Genomic DNA, 18,689 nt, shown 5'->3' on the forward strand with positions numbered 1-18,689 from the left:
TTCTCTGGAAAGATGGGGATTTCAGCAGAGGGAGACCCCAAAGAAAAGGATAGGCGATAAGTTTTAATGAAGGGTATAACTCGGTGCCCGTGCATCACTACGTTGCATCTCCTTATCCTTTTCGTTTGCTGTCAGTGAATGGAAGCGTTCACATTTCCATCCAGAGGCTGGAAACCTCCAATTCATCACAGCTGAGCGGTTTGCTACAATTGTCTCCAGTTTGCTTGAAGCTCCTGATTGTTACAATGTATCAGTGCAGGAGAAACTTATCAAACTGTCATTAGGACTAGACAGTTGTAGAAAATGCTCAGCTGCAAGAAGCGTCTGTGCCTTTGCTTCATATCCGGTCTCCGTGGCAGACCATTGTGAGATTGTGGCGCCCCTTTCCAAAAAATTATTTTCATTGTGGGTCTCTACTAGGAATCTGGGTGGGTTTAGGGGTCCAGGCCCCCCCAGACAAAAAGAGGTGAGTAAACAACTTGGGAGGTTTTGCACTTTTTGACCAGCTTCATGTGTTTTGCCCCCAGATTCTTCTCAGGAGCCCACACAATTCAGCCCGTGCTACGATGGCACGCACCTGTGTGACACCCGGGCCCAGTGCCAGCCGTCGTCCGGACAGAACTACACCTGTGTCTGTGCGACCGGCTACCAGGGTGATGGCAGAGATTGCACCGGTAAGTCCAACCGCAGATCTCCCTGACCTGTCCTTATTCCTGTGAGGGTCTCTTTCTTGTGCTCAGTGTCGCCCCCTGCAGGCTCTAATGATGGAGCCTAGTAGAGATTTTCTATCTTATTGCCCTATAATGCGGCCATACAGACAAGGATCTGAAACCGAAGGGTTAAAGGTGCGTCCCCTGCTCCCCATAGTGCTGGTTATGTGCATCTCTCACCGGCATCAATGAGGCCGGTTGGTCCAAATTGGTGGTTGATCAGGAGCTCACTGCTCCCGGCATTCAGTAATCTGGGAGACAAGAGAGCAGTGTGCTCCTGAAGGGAAGTAGTGAGAACAACCCTCTGGAAACACTGAATGTATTCTGAAAACTTATTGTTCTGTTCTTATTTTTTTTTTCCCTAAATCCCTCAAGTATCAGTGCGTCATTAAAACTTAAAGGGATTGTCCACTTTCCTGAATATGGGTCTCAAACTCTGGGTAAAAAAAACCCAAAAACCTCACCCTCCCAGGGGATAGTAGCGACTCCCCGCCGCTGCTCCGGTCTCAGTGTTTTAGCGGCAGCAGTGATGTCACCGCTCTAGCCTGAGGTCATAGGCATGTGCGTCACTCCTGGCACAGCCGCAGTGATTGGCGAGAGCATTGATGCGCCATAATGACGTGACGTCACCGCTGAGATCTAGGATCTAAAAATTACATTATGGGAGAGTCCAGACCACAATGATTGATTGTGGAGTGTTAGGGGGCGACAATCTCACTGATCTATGAAGCCGTCAGCTTTCCTATCGATAACAAATGGATGTTATTGTGTTCTCTCCCAAGATGTGGATGAATGTGAAGCCGGAGTCGCCAACTGTGGCCGCAACTCTCAATGTCTGAACCTTCCCGGCAGCTACAAGTGCGAATGTCAGCCGGGATACGAGTTTTCAGCTGATGAACAGAACTGCGTGCCATGTGAGTGCCATGAACATGTCTTATATCTATTATCCTCCAGAGCTGCACTCACTATTCTGCTGGTGCACTCACTGTACATATACAGGCTGTAACCCCATGATGATGGTCAGGTTGCAGTTTGGCTGCAGTCTGGTTTGTTAATATGAGGGGTTTTGTCTCCGTTATCCTTGTACCGCTGTATCTATAGGATTTTATTACTCTTCCATCTCTTGTTTTCTTAGCGGGGGGCTCATTTACTTCCCCCTGTGAGGATGGCTCACATGGCTGTGACACGACCACGTCTCAGTGCGTACCACGTGGCGATGGCGTCTTTACCTGTGAATGCTTCAATGGTTACACGAGGAGTGGGCAGACTTGCATCGGTAAGAATCCATAATCTCTGCCCCATCACTGGAGGGGATGTTGCTTTGCACTGATGTCGCTGTCATGGCGGATGCGAGGAGCGCTCGTTCCCACTGTGCACGCCTAGCTGCTGCTAACATTGCCCAGACGTGGAGAGCGTCAGATACGTGCAACCTCTCACCGCCATCTACACTCCAGCCCCTTGTAATATAATGGGCTTTATAGATCCGACATGAAGACTCTTACAGCGTGACTCAGTGGTTACGTGCTCCGGTGAAAGCACGGCTGTATGCCCGGCCTCTTCCTGGATGGGAGGGATCCCTTGACTGAGCTGTTGCTATTGCTTTATGGTGTCAGCCTTATAGGACAGGAAGGCAGAGGTCAATCCCCGTAACCCTCTCAGACGTCTTGTCCCCAAAGTCCAGCATGTTCAGGTCATGGAGCCACTCCGGCACAATATGGGACTCTCCATATTGTCTTCCCCATTCTTATCCGGCCCTTTTATTTTGCACCATGTTCAGACACAAAGACGCGGCCGCTTTAAGGTAAAGTTTCTTGGAAAGTTTCTTAGACAAATGATCCCTCTGAACATCAAGGTGCAGATTTCAAACAAACCCACAACACAGCGGCCATTGTCCTCCAGTTCCTGTGTGATAATGGGGGGGGAAGCGTCTGCTTTAATCTTTTAATTGGTCGCCCTGAGGCCGGAGAAGAAGGAAAAATCTGACTGCGGTCAGACTGCGGAGGCTTGTGAGTCACAGCCGGGGGTCCGGGAGAAGCTCCTTCTGTGTGAATGTGAGGTGACCTGTGAGGGGCTCTGTCATGTCGATGGCGTGACATGCCGGTTAATGTATTCGTAGTGTCTCATCTGTTACTTGGTCAGGAGCGGCCATTGCTCCATAGTCTGATGGCCTCATAGCTACATACAGGGGCTCGGTGAACAAAGGGGCTTTTACCTTTGATGGATTTGCCGCTGACTCCTGTGTAAGTAACTAATCATTTTCCATATTTATTTCATTCAGGTGGTGGCCATATGGTTTATTTGGAACCTTTGAGTGTGTTTTTCAGTAAATTGGCCACTTTTTTTTTAAAACATTTTTTTAACTAGGAACTCAAATGCACAGAACCTGTTGACAAGGGGACATAATTCAAAGGTGACAACCAAAACGACTGCACTTCCTGTTGTTGTCATCACTTTGGTAGTCACAGACATTCTTGTTTAGCCAACCTAGTGAGCTGAAAGTGAACACTGGACTGTGGCTGTTGCCGTCTCATAGTGGACTTGTGTCTGCTTTCATTGGAGTTCAACCTATAACCTAACATGTTGATCCAGAGGAAGCAAAAATCCTATGAGGCCGATGCCAATTAACTCAGATTAGAGGAAATTTCCTTGCTGACTCCACATATGGCAATCAGACTAGTCCCATTAGAGCGTTTAGTATCAGTAACCTGGAATATTATATTTTTCAAGGAAGGCATCCGGGCCCGCCATGAATTTTTGTAGTGAACCAACCATTACAGCTGAAAGTTCAATAATCTCCATGTTCTTACCATAATGAATCCATATTCTCACTGCTCTTTCTGTAGAGAATCCACAATCTCACTGCTCTTACCGTAGAGAATCCACCATGTCGCTGCTCTTACCGTAAAGAATCCATAGTCTCAGTGCTCGTATTTTAGGATAGGTCATCAATATCTGATTGGTGGTGATGCGTGCAGCACCCAGCACCCCTGCCAATCAGCTGTTCCCAGTGGCACAAGTGCAGGAGACTTGCCCAGCACTTACAGTTCGCCAGTCTCTTCTTCTTTCTCCTCCCGGCCTCGTGCCAGTGATTGTCAGCTCAGTCTTCTCTGTGACCTGCTACCCCACTTTAGATTTAGCACCATCATTCCCAGGAATGGCACATGTGCAGTAAGGTCCTGATGATGTTGGGAGAGCCGGACCCAGGAGCGGCTGCGTGAGATATCAGGTGGGGAGCAGAAGAAGGAGCAGGAGGCCCCTCGAGGAAAGAGGCCGAGAGGTTTATGTGCAGAACAAGCCCCCTGCACTTGTGGCTGAAACAGAAGTTTAGGCACAAATTGCTGTGGATTTTCCACTTGGAGACAAGTCAGTCTCAGCGGGTTTCCACGGACAGTCGCCATCCTGCAGTTCGCCGGGGACTGCACATGTCCTCGGATCCTCCGTGTAATGTGCACATTGGATTAGTGACCGCCCTTGGACCAGGAATAGGGTCATAGAGAAGGCAAAAAAAACACCCCACCATGTGGCCACCATAAGACCGTGGTGTAGTTCTGAAACAAAGCAGACCCTCCTCCAGGGCCGATCGTCTTTAATCTCCGTCTCTGACTTACTAATTGTACGTTGTTAAACTTTTCAAAGAAACTGGGCAGACGTTCGAGTCCTTAATGCGTCGTCTCTTTGAATTCTGGAGCGATTTCCCGTCTGTCTTGCATCAGAAGTTCTCATTGATGTTATTTGTAAGTTCCCAGGGTCTAAAAAGCCGCAGGTTATTATTGAGTAGCATCAGCTGGAGATTATGACTGGTCTGGGGGTCTCCCAACAATCCTGAGAAGGGATTACAGCACGAGAGATGGCAAAACCTGGAGATGTCTCCTCATTGAATATGCAGTCCTGTGATTCCACTCAAGAGGGGTTGTGTGGCACATGGTCCTTCTGCCATCTGGAAATACATATGCCGCACGCTGGCGAAACAACTGTCTGAAGCTTCAATGGTCTTATCTAATTCCCAGGTTCATCCTACAAGAGCAGCAGGGTGTCGGATGGTTACTCGGCAGTAGTTCTTCATGTTCGATGTCAGATTAGCTAGGAAGAGGTGGCACCGGATAACCCCCTTTTAATAACGTCTACCACGGCACCTTACATACACGTCAATATGTCAAGGAAATTAACAGCTTTATGTCGGCCACCCGTCTGCTCGGTGCTGGTCAGGACTGTGCCGACATCTCCCACGTCCTGGTATTTCCCTGGCCGTGCCCCCCGTTGTTGGCTTTCACATCTGTCCGCCCTAGAAATGTGAATCATGTTTTCTCTCTTTCGTTTGCAGATGTGGACGAGTGTACGGAGCGCAGGTGCCACCCAGATGCTACGTGCACCAACATCCCCGGGTCATTTTCGTGTCAGTGCAACCACGGTTATACGGGCGACGGCTTCCAGTGCACACAGGCCCCAGGTACGGAAATCATATCTGCTCCTCCATGTGTTTCCAATTATCTGGAAATGTCAAATGGTGCGCTCTGATGTGTAACATGTGTGCGGGTCGGAGTCTTTATTATCTCATGTCATTCATGGATTTCAGGCAGTTTTGGAGCCAGTAGCGGTTCACTAAACTGACGGAAGGATTGGTCTACATAGTGGATTGATTTTTTTCAGACCCATTCATGTCGGGTTAGGTCAAATGGCATTGGGACATCAGTTTGGAGGTCTTCACCACGCCACCTCATGCTTTGTTTTCACGGCAAGTTTTTATGTAAATTTGAGACTACAAGTGTGAGCCAAAGTTAATGGGTGTGAAGAATGGCACCAGAGAGATCCCGCAGAATCTCACCACTGCCCCCACTTGTGACGAATCCACACCTCGCCACCCGCCTGATGTCACAGGCACATCAGAGGGAACACGTGATACGGATCTGCTCTTTGCACCAACTTGACGTTCCGCACCCCCTCGGGGACGCGTAAGGTCAGATTGGTACAGTTCTACACAAACATCCCCAGTCCACACGGGTACAGGAGGGCACCGGGAGTGAGACTCACTCAGTCACTGACGTGGCACCACAGCCGCTCAAACCCCTGACAAGGTTCTGCTTCACTAGGGCCTCTCAGCCTGTCGGCCTGGTGGCTGCCACTAGTTCCTATTAAATATAATCCCCTGGTCCGCTAGCGGGAATTATATCTGGCTTGGAACCAGCCATGGTAGCGTGTTCGTTGGACCGAACAATGGACGTGAGTATTCGTGGATCGAGATAATAGAGCAGCCCAAGGTTAAATTATGTATATAGTGTATTGTCTAGTGTGCCCTTAAGGCGATTAAATATCTAAGGGTATATACATAATGGTGAGAGATACAAACACAATAGTAGTGGTACAAGAGTATGCAGATATTAAGAGTCAGTTACCAGTCAGATGGAAGGCCTGGTTTGTGGGGGAGGGCTGCCACATGGGAGGCTTGTGTGTCCCCCTCTCTTCTTCTGTGACTTGCCTCACACAACGTGTCGTCGTGACCTCCCCAGAGAAAAAGCACTGAGCTAAGGCTGCAGAAGCTTTTAACCTATCTGGTTAACTCCCCCTATTGCCCCCTGGCTGTACCTCAATCTCCACCCCTGGTGTCCCTCAGCTATAAACTCCAAAAACTAAAATGGGTTATACTTCCTTAATGGACGGTTCGAGGGAGCCGGTTCTGAGGTCATCGGATCCAGCGGGGCCCCTGCTAAGCGTGGAGACCAAACATAGTCGCCCTAGGGGTTTCCAAAAGGCTGTGTCGGGTATCTCCCCCTCCCTACGTGCTAGACGGGGCTGGAAGCCAGAATGACATTACCCATTCTCTTGGGATCTCGAAAATCTAGGTTATGAATAACTGGGACATATGGGAATACTATAACTCGGTATTGAATTATAATTGTCTGACACAAAGGGACGGCCGCATGGATCTCCAGGGGGTCTTCCTGTAGCAGCTCCCTCACTGTCTCTCTGCCCCCTCCCTTTTTGTTTAGCTGCAAAAGTGTCCGGTTACTGTAGACCTATATCTGTGTACATCATTTCTGGTGTTCTGCAGAGGTGTACACCTAACCCTTGGTAGCGAATAGCTGGTAACTGCAGAGTGGAGTATCCCTTTAAGTTGTGCTCTCTCCACATACAGATTACAGACCTCCCACTTCTTGCCTGGAGAAACGTCGCGCACTCCTGGGACCCGCTCATCCTAGAGGCCCTCGTCCCGGTCTTTTTATCCCAGAGTGCGACTCTGAAGGGAATTATACACCTCTGCAGTGCCATGGGAGCACGGGCCACTGTTGGTGTGTGACCAAAAACGGTGAAGAAATAGAAGGTACAAGAACGGGACCGGGCCGAGGCCAGCCAAAGTGTGGAGTGCCGGGTAAGTGAAGGATTAGGTCGGTGTCTTTTGCACTTTTTCTGTTAACTTGCAATTGACAGAGTGGAATTTGCAAATTGGAGCCTAGCAAAAATGTTAATTTACTCAACCACCTTGAAAACCACATAGATAAATGATAAGATTTGGCTTATGATCATCTGACACCAGGTGGCGCTCTATAAATGCAGATTTCTACGGTTCCTATTGAGGTCCAGATTCAGTCTGTACACGGTTCTTGGCTGCTAGTGGAGTCTGGAAACAGATCTAGATGTGAACTGGGTCAAACATGTGAGATAAGATTTGGGATTTCTCCAAACATGGCATTGGCCCTCGCGGTATAATACGGTGCACGGAGCAAGAAACTGTCCTGGGACTGCGTCACTATGATGGGATCTGACGAGTTGTGTCTTTTTCTGCTTGGTGACCCCTTTACCAGAACCCACTCAGAGACCCCAGACCATGTGCGAAAGATGGAAGCAGAGCCTCCTGGATCACTACAGCGGAAGCCCGACTGCAGAGCATTACATCCCCCAGTGCGACGCCTACGGAGCCTTCACTCCTCTGCAGTGCCACGGGAACAGCGGATACTGCTGGTGCGTGGATAAAGATGGCCGAGAGATCGAGGGCACCAGGACCCAGCCGGGAATGACCCCAGCTTGTAAGTCTACAATAATGTCATTTCTGGCCTTGGCCCCAGATTATTTTGGGCTGTGATGTAACTGATCTCTTCACTTTCTCCAGGTTTGCCGAGTGTAGCTCCGCCAACTACGCGGCCCACCCCTCGGCCGGACGTAGCGGTTCCCACTTCGGGCACTTATCTCCTGTACGCGCAGGGGCAGCAGATCGGGTACTTACCCCTGGACGGCATCAAGTTTCGTAAAGAGAAAGCGAGGACACTGCTGTCGCTACACGTGAGTGCCTTGTTCCCAATCAACACCACCCAGCATGTGTTAGTGATGAGAAATGGACAATAGCTATGAAGATCTCTGCTTGTTGCCCATAGTTTGTGTACAATGAATGCATCCCCGCACTTCTTTCAGCTGAGTCTGCCGCAATTAATGACTTTATCCTGAACTGTAGATGAAGTTTGTAGTCCAGACCAGATTCCTTTTTTTTGTGGGGGACGACACAGAAATTGAAAGATGTGGACTTGACATTAAGTTCTGAATACGTGGACCCACTGCACCAAATGGATCCAATGTGCAAAGACGGAGAAGATGGAGCCGGATTCGGGGATTGTCGCTCAAAAAGGACACAGTGTTTTAGTGACAAGTTGTGTCCTGGATTTGGCATGCGAGGCGCCAAAGGGAGAATCTCCGAGTCCGGCTCAGTCCTTTTGACTTTTGCACAAGGTCTCAGGTTTGCATCTATTTTGTCCTTTTAATCCAGGAGAACCTGTAACATACATCTGGATGCAAACTCCTTGACTGATTTGCGTCCCCTCCGGCGTCCCCCTGCCTGCGCCTCTGCTTCCCAGTTGCAGTCATTACGTCTGATTAGAGATCTGTGCCTGCAGCTGTTGAATCATTGAGGCACCAAGGCTAAGCGCAGGGAGCACAGACCCCAAAATCAAAGGTTTCAGCAGTTAGACGGGTGCGAGGCCACATGCTGTGGGGTGTAGTGTCCACAGCTGGTAGAAGTTGAAGTTTTTGGGCAGACATCGAACATCATGTAAACTGTCGCCCCTCGTCCATGAAGTGTCCGCCTCAGACTCCAGTCAGTCACTGGGTTAAACTGTTTAGCAGCAGCGGCGGCAGGAAATGGTATGTGCGCTGCAGAGATGATTACAGCACTCATTACTGCCCCAAATCCTCCATTCCCACCAGAAACCAGATCCCGGCCATGCGGAGGATGCAGCGAGCGTCGGCCAAGTCCGCCCGCTCAGCCCCCCGGGAGGGCGGAGGTCTGCGGAGCACAGCTGGCTGTCAGCTGTGCAGGATTCAGTCCACATTTCTGCTCCGGAGAACGACCTCCATGGTCTCATTTATTGGAGGCCGGGGATTGAGCTCCTCAGTTGTCATTCCCCCACCTTATTCTGGGTCAACTCCATTTCTCTCATTGATGAGGCTGATGATATAATCTCCAAATATCTGATGAGGAAGGACGTCCACACCAGACAAGACAACGTTTTCACTTTTTTTAAGCACTGAGATTTTGGTGCGGCGATATGTCAGTTGTGTCCATATTTCTACATTCATGGATGGTAACATAGTGGGGGCTTCTTCCACATTAAGAAAGCTCCAGACAGATATTTGTGCCAGAACCAAACACCATTGTTCTATATACAAGAAGAATACCTGGCCCTAGTTCTACCTCCCTTCTTTCCTTCCTCTAACCAAAAACTCACCAAAACTTTTCCCGCTCACTTAAGTGCAAGTTTGTTGCCATCCAAACTAGGTCAAAGTCCAGTGATGTAGCTGAGCTGAATCTGTCCAAGCAATGTAGGCTTAAACGCAGTTTCATCTCTCCTCCATCTATACAATCTTTAGATTCACACTAGTAGATCTGAACTAGGTTATGTTCATCTGCCATCACACTGTGAGACATCAGGATTAATGGTATGTGGGAACGAGGGGGCGCGAGCACAGTCAAGCTCCTGGGAACGAGCCTATTGCGGGGGCCGTGAGCAGTGAAAAAATTGTGAAACCGACCCGGCACTAAAACCAGCTCTGTGGCTTCTTCAGCCTGAGAATAAAAGGATGTCCCAGAGGTCAAACTCCAAGTCATAAAGTTTTGGTACAGTGAGTTACATCGTGCCATCAGGGAAATCATATCATCTGAAAACCTGCTGTAAATGCACAATTTACTTGCCTCTCTTTTTGGCATTTGAGCCCAATGTTACTTGACCCCTCCATCCCGCTAACTGCAGGGCTCGATAGTGGTGGGGATCGATTACGACTGTCAGGAGAAGAAGGTGTACTGGACAGACGTGGCCGGGCGCACGATTAGCCGGGCGAGCTTAGAGCCGGGGGCAGAGCCCGAAGTCATCATCAGTACAGGTGAGCGATGCCATCTATGCACCAACATGACGCCCGTCTACTGAGTCCTTAATGGCATAAAGAGTACATCGTTGAATGAATATGTACTGAGCAACCGTCCGAGTCATTTTTGAACATTTTCACGTATGGAAAACAAATTGATAACTTGGACCACTTTCTATGGGTGTTTGGTGCTAAAAGCAGACACAGTCTAACCCATGACCTTGCCGTATGGCCAAATAAAGAATTTGGAGTGTTTGAGTCATCCTCCCCATTGAACCGTTGACAATGTGTCGGCAGTGTTCTTTTTTGTCTGTGCTATTCATGGAGTCCTAGATTCTGTAACTCTGATGCTTCTTGTAGACAGAGTCCAGTAAAACATGACCTACATTGTCCATTTTTTTTTTAACCAAAGATGTGAGGAGCATCATAAACTATTTAGTGGAGTTTTGTCCTTTTGACCACTCAACATCGGAACTAGATTTTAGTTTTTCCGAGATCCTGTGCAAAAAGCTTCACGCTGAGATGATAGCTAAAACAAATGCAGGAGTTAAAGCTCCAAACTCTCCGGAGCATCAATCCCTGCTTGTCCGTCCACCCAGTGAAATGATGACATCCACTTGCCCCCATCAGTAGGGCGAGCCCCGCTGGAGCTGTACGGAGCCGTATGGCCGAGGAGACGTCTCTACATTGAATTATTGTCTTTTTCTCTCCCGTTAGATCTGATGAGTCCCGAGGGTCTGGCCATCGACTACCTGCGGAGAACTTTATTCTGGACGGACAGCAGCACAGATAGAATAGAGAGCTCGCGGCTGGACGGTTCTGAAAGGAAAACACTCTTCGACACAAACTTGGTGAATCCTCGTGCCATCACCATAGACGCCGTTCGAGGGTAAGCAGCTTGTGAACTGCGTAACACTGGAAACCGCCATCAGCGTCGTCTCTTGTGCGATTTGCCATAAATAGTTGTAAATTCCGGCTTCATTTTCGGACGCTCCCTACAGGAACCTGTACTGGACGGACTGGAATCGAGAGGCCCCCAAGATCGAAACCTCTTATATCGACGGCTCAAACAGAAGGATCCTGGTGAACGATAACATCGGATTACCCAACGGACTGACGTTTGACCCCTTCTCCAAGCAGATTTGTTGGGCAGATGCAGGTACAAATGTTTTTGTGTATTTGGTGGGTAGAAGGTTTGTGAGTTTTGGTTTAGTGAACGTCCCAAAATGTCACGCTTGTTTTAAAGGGTTGTGCCACTGGGATTCGTGTAGATTGGTGACGTTTGTGTGTCTAGTCAGTGGTGCTCAGATGCTTCACCCCTTGAATGGCTCCACCATTCAGCCCTATGTTTCCAAGCTATGTGGTAATATCCCTAATTTTTGTGAGTAATGTATTTGGCTTTTGCGTGAAATTTATGGAAAATGTCGTAAAAAGTTCACGCTGCAGTGATATTTTATAACAGGGCATTTAAGTAAGAGATGAGGGAATGACCATTACCTGCTTCTAAACATTTTATTGAAACCAAAGTCAACAACAGTGGTGGGTATACCCCCACCCCCAAAATTGTTACTCTCTCAATAACTTGTCATGTGGCCTTGAGCATCAGTTACAGCTTGACGATGACGTCTCGTGCGGTTCACAAGTGGAGTTATTGTCTGCTGAGGCACGGCATCCTGCTCTTCTCGCGCTGGGGCACGGCGTCCCGCTCTTCTCGCGCTGGGGCACGGCGTCCCGCTCTTCTCGCGCTGGGGCACGGCGCCCCACTCTTCTTGAAGGGTGGCCCTCAGATCATTGAGGTTCTTGGGTAGAGTTTCGAGCCTCTACATGGCGACTCAGCTGATCCCATAGGTTTTCTATGGGATTCAGGTCTGGAGAAAGTGAAGGTCACTCCATTTGAGGTATCCCAGTCTTCAGCAGCCGTTCCCTAATGATGCGACCTCAATGGAGCATTGTCATCCACGAAGATTAAATTAGGCCTGTGTTGTTCGTGCAGAGGCACAATGACTGGATTAATGATGTTATTCAAGTAGTAGGGGCTGGTCATAAAGTATAGGGCAGTTCTGCACTGACTAGACACACGTGCCAACACTAATGCCACCAAAAGCTCGTCTGGTGACAAAAGTGGCTGATGCATAGCGCTCTCCTTCACGTCTCCAACATAGTTGGCGGCCCTCATTTTTGCTCAGCGTGAATAGACTTTCATCAGTGAACAGCATGGAGGCCACAGGTCCCTCATCCAGCGTAAATGTCACCTGGGCCCGGTGCTGTGGTCCGGTACCTTGCAGGTTTTCTAGCACGCAGACTTTGCTGATATCAGACCATTCAAAATCATTTATGTGACACTTGAATGCCTCACAACTCCGGGCACATTTAAGGGAGATGAGAGGCAGCCATCATCCGGTTCCCGAAGGGCATTGTTCACAATGAAGGCATCATCAGCGTGGGATGTGGCAGAGGACGTCCACTTCTCTGCCTTTCTGTGACTCTTCCAGTCTCTCTGGATCTCTGTTGCTCCTGCTGATGACTCTGACACTCCGCTCAGTGGCCTCTTCCTTCTGAGAACATCCTGCTTGAAGCCTTGCAATGGCGAAGTACCGCTGATCAATTGTTAGGTGTCGTCTTGGTCTCATGATGTTACGTTGTGAATAGCAGGATGAGGAGGACTGGACTGTTTAAATTAGTATTGGTATTAACCTCAAAATGTATTGGGTGTTTGATCCATGAAACACCTGTTGCGAGTTTTGCCCTTAACCGCCATGTTAGTGAACAGCAAGTTGTGTAAAAAGTACTGAAAAATTGAACTTTTGAATACACATTTCCAACTGTTCCGAGCCGGTCACATTGGGTTCAGGTGAACTGAATTTACACTACTCACAAAAAGTTAGGGATATGTAGATGTATATGTGTAGATGTATTCCCGATTTGTGACACTTTGGCAGGACATGGCAAATAACAAACAGTTTTTTGTTTTTTTTGGTTGCTGAAAAGTTTAATTTTGCAAAGCATAGAAGAATAAATTGCAGTTAAGTTTTTCAAAACTTTACACAAATAAGTTTCCACATAAATTGCAGGTTTCAAAAAATTAGGGTGAAAATTTAGCTGCAACTTTAATTGCATTAACATCTTTGGACTTATCAAAATTATGATTTTTTTCTGGACCTATAGGAGTTGTAAATTCCCCCTAAGTCAAAGTCAATTAACAACAGAACTCCTCGACTTAAAGAATAACGTTACACTTTTTTTTGGAGCCGAGATATTGGAAAACCCCTGATTGCATTATCAGACAGCTAAAGTGAAACTGGTACTAATTGTTGTGAAGGCTTGAGTTTAAAATATAAGTTGCGGTTTGTACACGTGTCCATTTTTCTGTGCATTTTCACAAGGGGCTAATTACAGTAAATGGCTCGTCCGGTAGGGAATGGCATTCTTCCTGAATGTGGCAATACCTCATGTCATTGGCAAGTTCCTTTCTTTGGCCACTAAATGTTCCCCTGTAGTCACATGTGGCCAACTAAATCCACACGCAAACTGTTCCAATCTGCAAAGGTGCTAGAAAGGTCAAAAACTCCCCAAAGTTGCTCCAGTTTGGAAATGACAGGCCTTGATGAGTTGGTTACAGGCGCAGTGACTATTTTGGCTCAATGTGTGAACATAAGCCATTAATTTATATTCTTAACCTTCAGTTTTACTTGTGGGGTGGAAAAGCCTAGAGGTGAGTGACTTATATGGTGGTTTGTCCAGCCATGGGCTCCCTTAAATGTAAAGGGCCATCCTAAATTAACCCCATAGCTGCAGGTTCAGTATTCCGAAGCTGACTTGTCTGCTGCACTGAAGGGTGATTTCTTCCCCCACATCTGAACCAAGCTTTCAGTCATGCAGCTGTGCTGGCCGAGGCACCATGACTGAAAGCCTCAGGCTGGTGGGAGAACAGAAATATATTTCTTCCTGGCAGCTGGGCTTTGTATGCAGCAGCTTGGGAATAACCCCATATCTGAAGGTTGACAATTTTTTTTTATAATTTTAGACATTCAGTTTGTGCTGATAAAGTACAGGTGCTCGGTGCATCATGGTGCAGCCAAGCATTGAAATCCCGCCGGCTCATCTTCCCTCTCTGTCTGTCTCCCTCCTTTTATTTGGTTAGCTCTATGAAGCCAGAGCTGTCAGAGAAGGGAGGAGATGGGTTTGTGTTGCCATCTACCTTCTCACCTGCTTTTGAGTGCATCATGGTGGAGCCAGTGCGTCCTTTAGCCTTCTTAAAAATCTGTCACCAGGTTTTGTTGCTAATGTCAGATGGGGGATTATAAAGATGGTGGGACACAAATGACTGACAGCTAGAATTCACAAGCGCACAGTCCAGTGGTCAGTCCTGCGCCCTGATAGCAGCGGTTCTCACATGGAGTATTTCAGAATCCTTCCAAAGGACAAACGTCCTCTGCCACCGGGACTATAAAGTAACTGCAGAGTACAAGCTGGCGGAGTCTGCACAGTTTGGATTCTTTGGCATTAAGGCTGAGAGTGGGCAGCTATGTGGCGGCACATGTGCCATTTACATCTGGGCGGCATGAGAGCATGTAGCCATCATGTATGGTCTCTCACTTGTGGAGGCCGAGCACATCTTGTACAAAGTAGGTAAATGGCACTCAGCGTAACAGGTGTGTGATGTAAGGAATCGAAAGTCTGGAAATAAAGAGGCTGTCCACTTTCGGCAGGCTTTGATGGTTTCTGTGTTGTGGTAGATTTTTTGATTTTTCAATTTCTAATTAGATTGTCTACGTACAACAATTGTTTTTTTAAAAAGTGAATGTTTTTTGTATACACTGATTAGTAAATCAGTTTAGATGAAAATCACTTTTTAATCATTGTGTTAGGTTGTTAGTAATCTATCTAATGTCATGGTGAGAAACAGAAAATTAAGATACTTGGATGTTTATACACAAATTTGTGGGGAAACTTTTACCTACCACACTGTACACAGACAAACCTATTGAAGTGTCATTTTGACACTCCCCAAAGTGTGTTTCACTGACACTTTCCACAAAGCAGCCCGATTAGTTTTCAAAGTGAGACCCAAATAAGATTATTACACATTCACAACCAAACTAGCCGCCTTCGCATGCAAAGTTTTAATTTTTGGACTCCTTTATTTGCAATATTTGTAAGTTTGAAAAATGCCAACTTTTCTTACCATAGGAACTAAGAAGCTGGAGTGCATATTGTCAAATGGCAGCGGAAGACGAGTGATCCAGAGTAACCTCAACTATCCCTTCAGCGTGGTGACTTATGCCAATCACTTCTATCACACGGACTGGAGAAGGTGAGAGGCGGCTACACGGGGCAGAGGCGGCCTGAGACGGTGGGCTTGTGTGTTGTAAGCGAGTGGCACCGGTGCTGAGCCGAGCAAATATACAGGAGACACAAAACACCGGGCCCTTACCCAACTCCTCTAGATATTGATGGAGGCTGTCCTTTTTTTAAAAGATAACACATATCATAACATCTCACATAATGATATCCCACTTTAAAAAAAGGTTAGGTGTTTGCCAAACAAAAAACAACCAGATACTTTATTGGCAATCACTTCCAAATTTTTAAGTCTAGACCAGAAAAAGTTTAGGGAGAAAACCTTCCCATTTAGCGAGGGGGAGACTCATTTACTGTTCTGTCAAACCAGGCAGAAGAGTTGTAATCTCATCTTTGTCATTTACAGGGACGGAGTCATCTCTATAAATAAGGACAACGGTCAGATGGGAGAGGAATATCTCCCGGAGCAGCGATCGCATCTGTACGGCATCACCGCTATCTACCCATACTGCCCTTCTGGTGAGTGCTATATAGTCATTGTGAAGGAGATTGACAGATCTTTCACATTAGATTATTGTCAATCATCAGTACCTTCCTCTAAGCCCATGCTTTACGAGCCACATGTATTTCAGACCATTGTTATGTGACATAAACAAACTTGGTTGGAAGTTTCCCGCAGTTTTCTCTGGGTTTCATGTTAGATAGCATTGAGTGTGGTGGGGACTGTGTAAAGAGCATTATTAGGCCTCTCAGTGTTTCCAGTCCGTGTGGTGACAGTTTTTGCACATACTGGAGACATGTCAGCACAGCACAGATCTGATCTGTCTAATTTTTTGGAACATCGCACAACGTCCCCCACATGGATGTCATCCATGTGACACGTACCGATGCCTGGGAATCAGCGCTCCAGTTTGCAGGGGAAAATGATGATCAATGCATTCAGCACCCGTCGCTTAGGAACAGCACAATCAGCACCGGCACGGGACAAAGTTGGACACAATACAAGTGTAGAAATGTCAACAAAGACTAAGGAATTTATTTTACTCACCTGTCCGAAGTTGAAAAAAAAACCAGTGTCCGCTGTAATCCATCTGATAGGCAGGTGACCGCACACGCTGAAGAGCAGAGCGACTTGTTCCAGCGAGTGAGCGGTGCTCTGTCACTCAGTGAGCTCAGCGCTGGTCTGGGGCCCGCTCGCTGCAGTCATTCTGCTCCTCAGCGTGTGCGGTCACCTGTCAGTCAGATGGATTACAGCGTGGACACTGGATTTTTTCAATTTCGGGCAGGTGGACATAAAATAATAAGGAACTTATTTTGTCACTTGTTAGAAGGGGCACAATACATGTCCAAGTGTAAACATTTTCCACTGGGATCAGCGCCAGCAGGGGACAATGACAGATGCCTTCAGCACTCAGTACTCCAGATTTCGCTGTTCCCATGTGCCAGCACGTGTGATCCTGGTGCAGCACACGGATGCCACACAGACACTGACATCTCCAGTCCTGGAAATATCTGGACGTGTGAACTAGGCCTTAAAAGGGGCTTATCCTGTGCTGACAGACGATTTTGTCAAATTACATCTACAGCAGGGGTTCAGTCATTTACATCCACCTTCGCACCTGCTTGCTTTCCCTCTATGTCCACCCTTCTCTCTGGGGTGGATGGGTCAAGATTGCCCTATAATGTTGTTTGGTTTTGCCTCAAACAACCCATTTTGAACTCGCATGTCATTGTCCACTTTTTTTTGGACTACGGTGTAACAGTTTATCCTGAACCTCCAAAAGCACAATTGCTACGAGTAACTTTTACTTTGTGTAACATTAAACACACACAGTCTATTTACATGGATTTATCAAAATCCATTACGTTATGGAGTCTTCATCATGCCTCATGCCAAGGTTGGGCCATTTTACAGCTTAAAAGCAACATAGTAGGATAGAATACTAAAAGGATTGGGACAACCTGGTGTAAAAACTTTGAGATGTTGGCTGCAGTTTTGAGAAGACATCATCACAAGGGAAGGTGATGATATATGGCTGCTGTATGTGCCCTCCCCAAAGTTCACACAGTTTTGGATTTTGAATCTGTCAAAGACTAGGAAACATCAGAGCCCCTCTGTAATTATTCTCTACCTGTTTATTGTTGCAGGAAGGAAGTGAGAACACAACACCAGGAACAAGCTGCCGATGAGGATCAACAGCCAAAACAAAGGGGAAGAAAAAGCTCCATTTGTGGCAAACTTTTTTTTTTTTTTTTTGGGTTTGATTTCCCTACAAAAATCTATTGTAAAGTTTTTTTTACCTCAATTTTTACTACTGTATTTTTCAAACAAGATACATTTGAATCTGTAAAGAGGAACAAGACGCATCCAGTGACCCCCCCAACGCCCACCCCCAGACGGCTGATACACACCGGCCGAACTGACTTGCGTTTACGTAAACTCGAGGATTTCATGGTGCCGAATTTTAAATGTTTTATATCTTTCTTTAATCTTGTTTTTTTAATAATGAAAACTAAAATGTCTACTGTGAAATGGCTAACTGTATATGGCTGTGTCATACCTATACCAAAACCAGAAGTAACTATACACTCACCCCGTCCGTCCGTCCATCCGCAGAAGTCTGTGCAAAGAAACACTTCAAATAATTCCAATAAAAGCCTTTTCTTTATAAAATCGGACTCCGAATTATTGCACACTGAAAACTTTACGAAACTTTAACACTTGCAAAAAAAGGGGTAGCAAAAATTGGTTCATCATAACACTTTCTGGACTTTGCATTAAGTAGTTTTTTTTTTTGGCCTTGTATTCAATGACTATTTTTGGAGCACACATTGCTGTAGCTAGGAGGGGAGTTGCCAGAATCGAGGAAGCAAGTGGCCCAAGTGTCATTAAAAAAAAAATGGAAAAATACTATTAACTGGGTAAACTGTTTAAAACTGTTTGTTTCTCAACTTTTGTTAATGTAGAAAAGCCACAATAAGTGAAAGTGGTCTGGTTTGATGAATGGGCTCCACTGCTTGTTTCGAGCAGAAATTAGTATTAGCACGTTTATCACAACTGTAAGGGGTACGGCCATCATGGCCCTGGTCTCGCCTCTGCCATCGCTGATCTCAGACAAGACACAGTCATGATTCTGCTGCCGCTGTGCAGGAAAAACTACAAAGCGGCCAATGGCTTCCACATTTATGAAGGGAGGCAATCCAGGGCAGAGGCCCCCCATTACAATGTGTAACCTCTAAGCATATACAATTTAGTAGGAGATCCTCTGTGCAGGACTATATTGTATATGCTTAGAGGAGCTGTTACAATCATAACCTCTGTGTTCGATACTCAGA

At 46.8% G+C, this 18,689-nt stretch overlaps 1 protein-coding gene across 1 annotated transcript in view; it reads left to right on the forward strand.

The window, feature by feature from the left end:
- Nucleotides 1–17,842, forward strand: part of NID2 (nidogen 2) — a 33,966-nt gene extending 16,124 nt beyond the window's left edge. The window contains exons 9-21 of the mRNA XM_073638477.1: nucleotides 528–674; nucleotides 1,493–1,624; nucleotides 1,846–1,986; nucleotides 5,032–5,157; nucleotides 6,841–7,074; nucleotides 7,508–7,729; nucleotides 7,813–7,982; nucleotides 9,941–10,070; nucleotides 10,770–10,941; nucleotides 11,054–11,211; nucleotides 15,243–15,366; nucleotides 15,760–15,872; nucleotides 17,502–17,842. Of these exons, the coding sequence (XP_073494578.1) occupies nucleotides 528–674; nucleotides 1,493–1,624; nucleotides 1,846–1,986; nucleotides 5,032–5,157; nucleotides 6,841–7,074; nucleotides 7,508–7,729; nucleotides 7,813–7,982; nucleotides 9,941–10,070; nucleotides 10,770–10,941; nucleotides 11,054–11,211; nucleotides 15,243–15,366; nucleotides 15,760–15,872; nucleotides 17,502–17,512 (1,880 nt within the window). The 3' untranslated portion in view covers nucleotides 17,513–17,842. The remainder of the gene's footprint in view (nucleotides 1–527; nucleotides 675–1,492; nucleotides 1,625–1,845; nucleotides 1,987–5,031; nucleotides 5,158–6,840; nucleotides 7,075–7,507; nucleotides 7,730–7,812; nucleotides 7,983–9,940; nucleotides 10,071–10,769; nucleotides 10,942–11,053; nucleotides 11,212–15,242; nucleotides 15,367–15,759; nucleotides 15,873–17,501) is intronic.
- Nucleotides 17,843–18,689: the final 847 nt, after the last annotated feature.

The sequence above is a fragment of the Phyllobates terribilis genome, unplaced genomic scaffold (assembly GCF_046119375.1).
Source record: "Phyllobates terribilis strain yellow unplaced genomic scaffold, ASM4611937v1 Scaffold_7__3_contigs__length_470593459, whole genome shotgun sequence".
NCBI lineage: Eukaryota > Metazoa > Chordata > Amphibia > Anura > Dendrobatidae > Phyllobates > Phyllobates terribilis.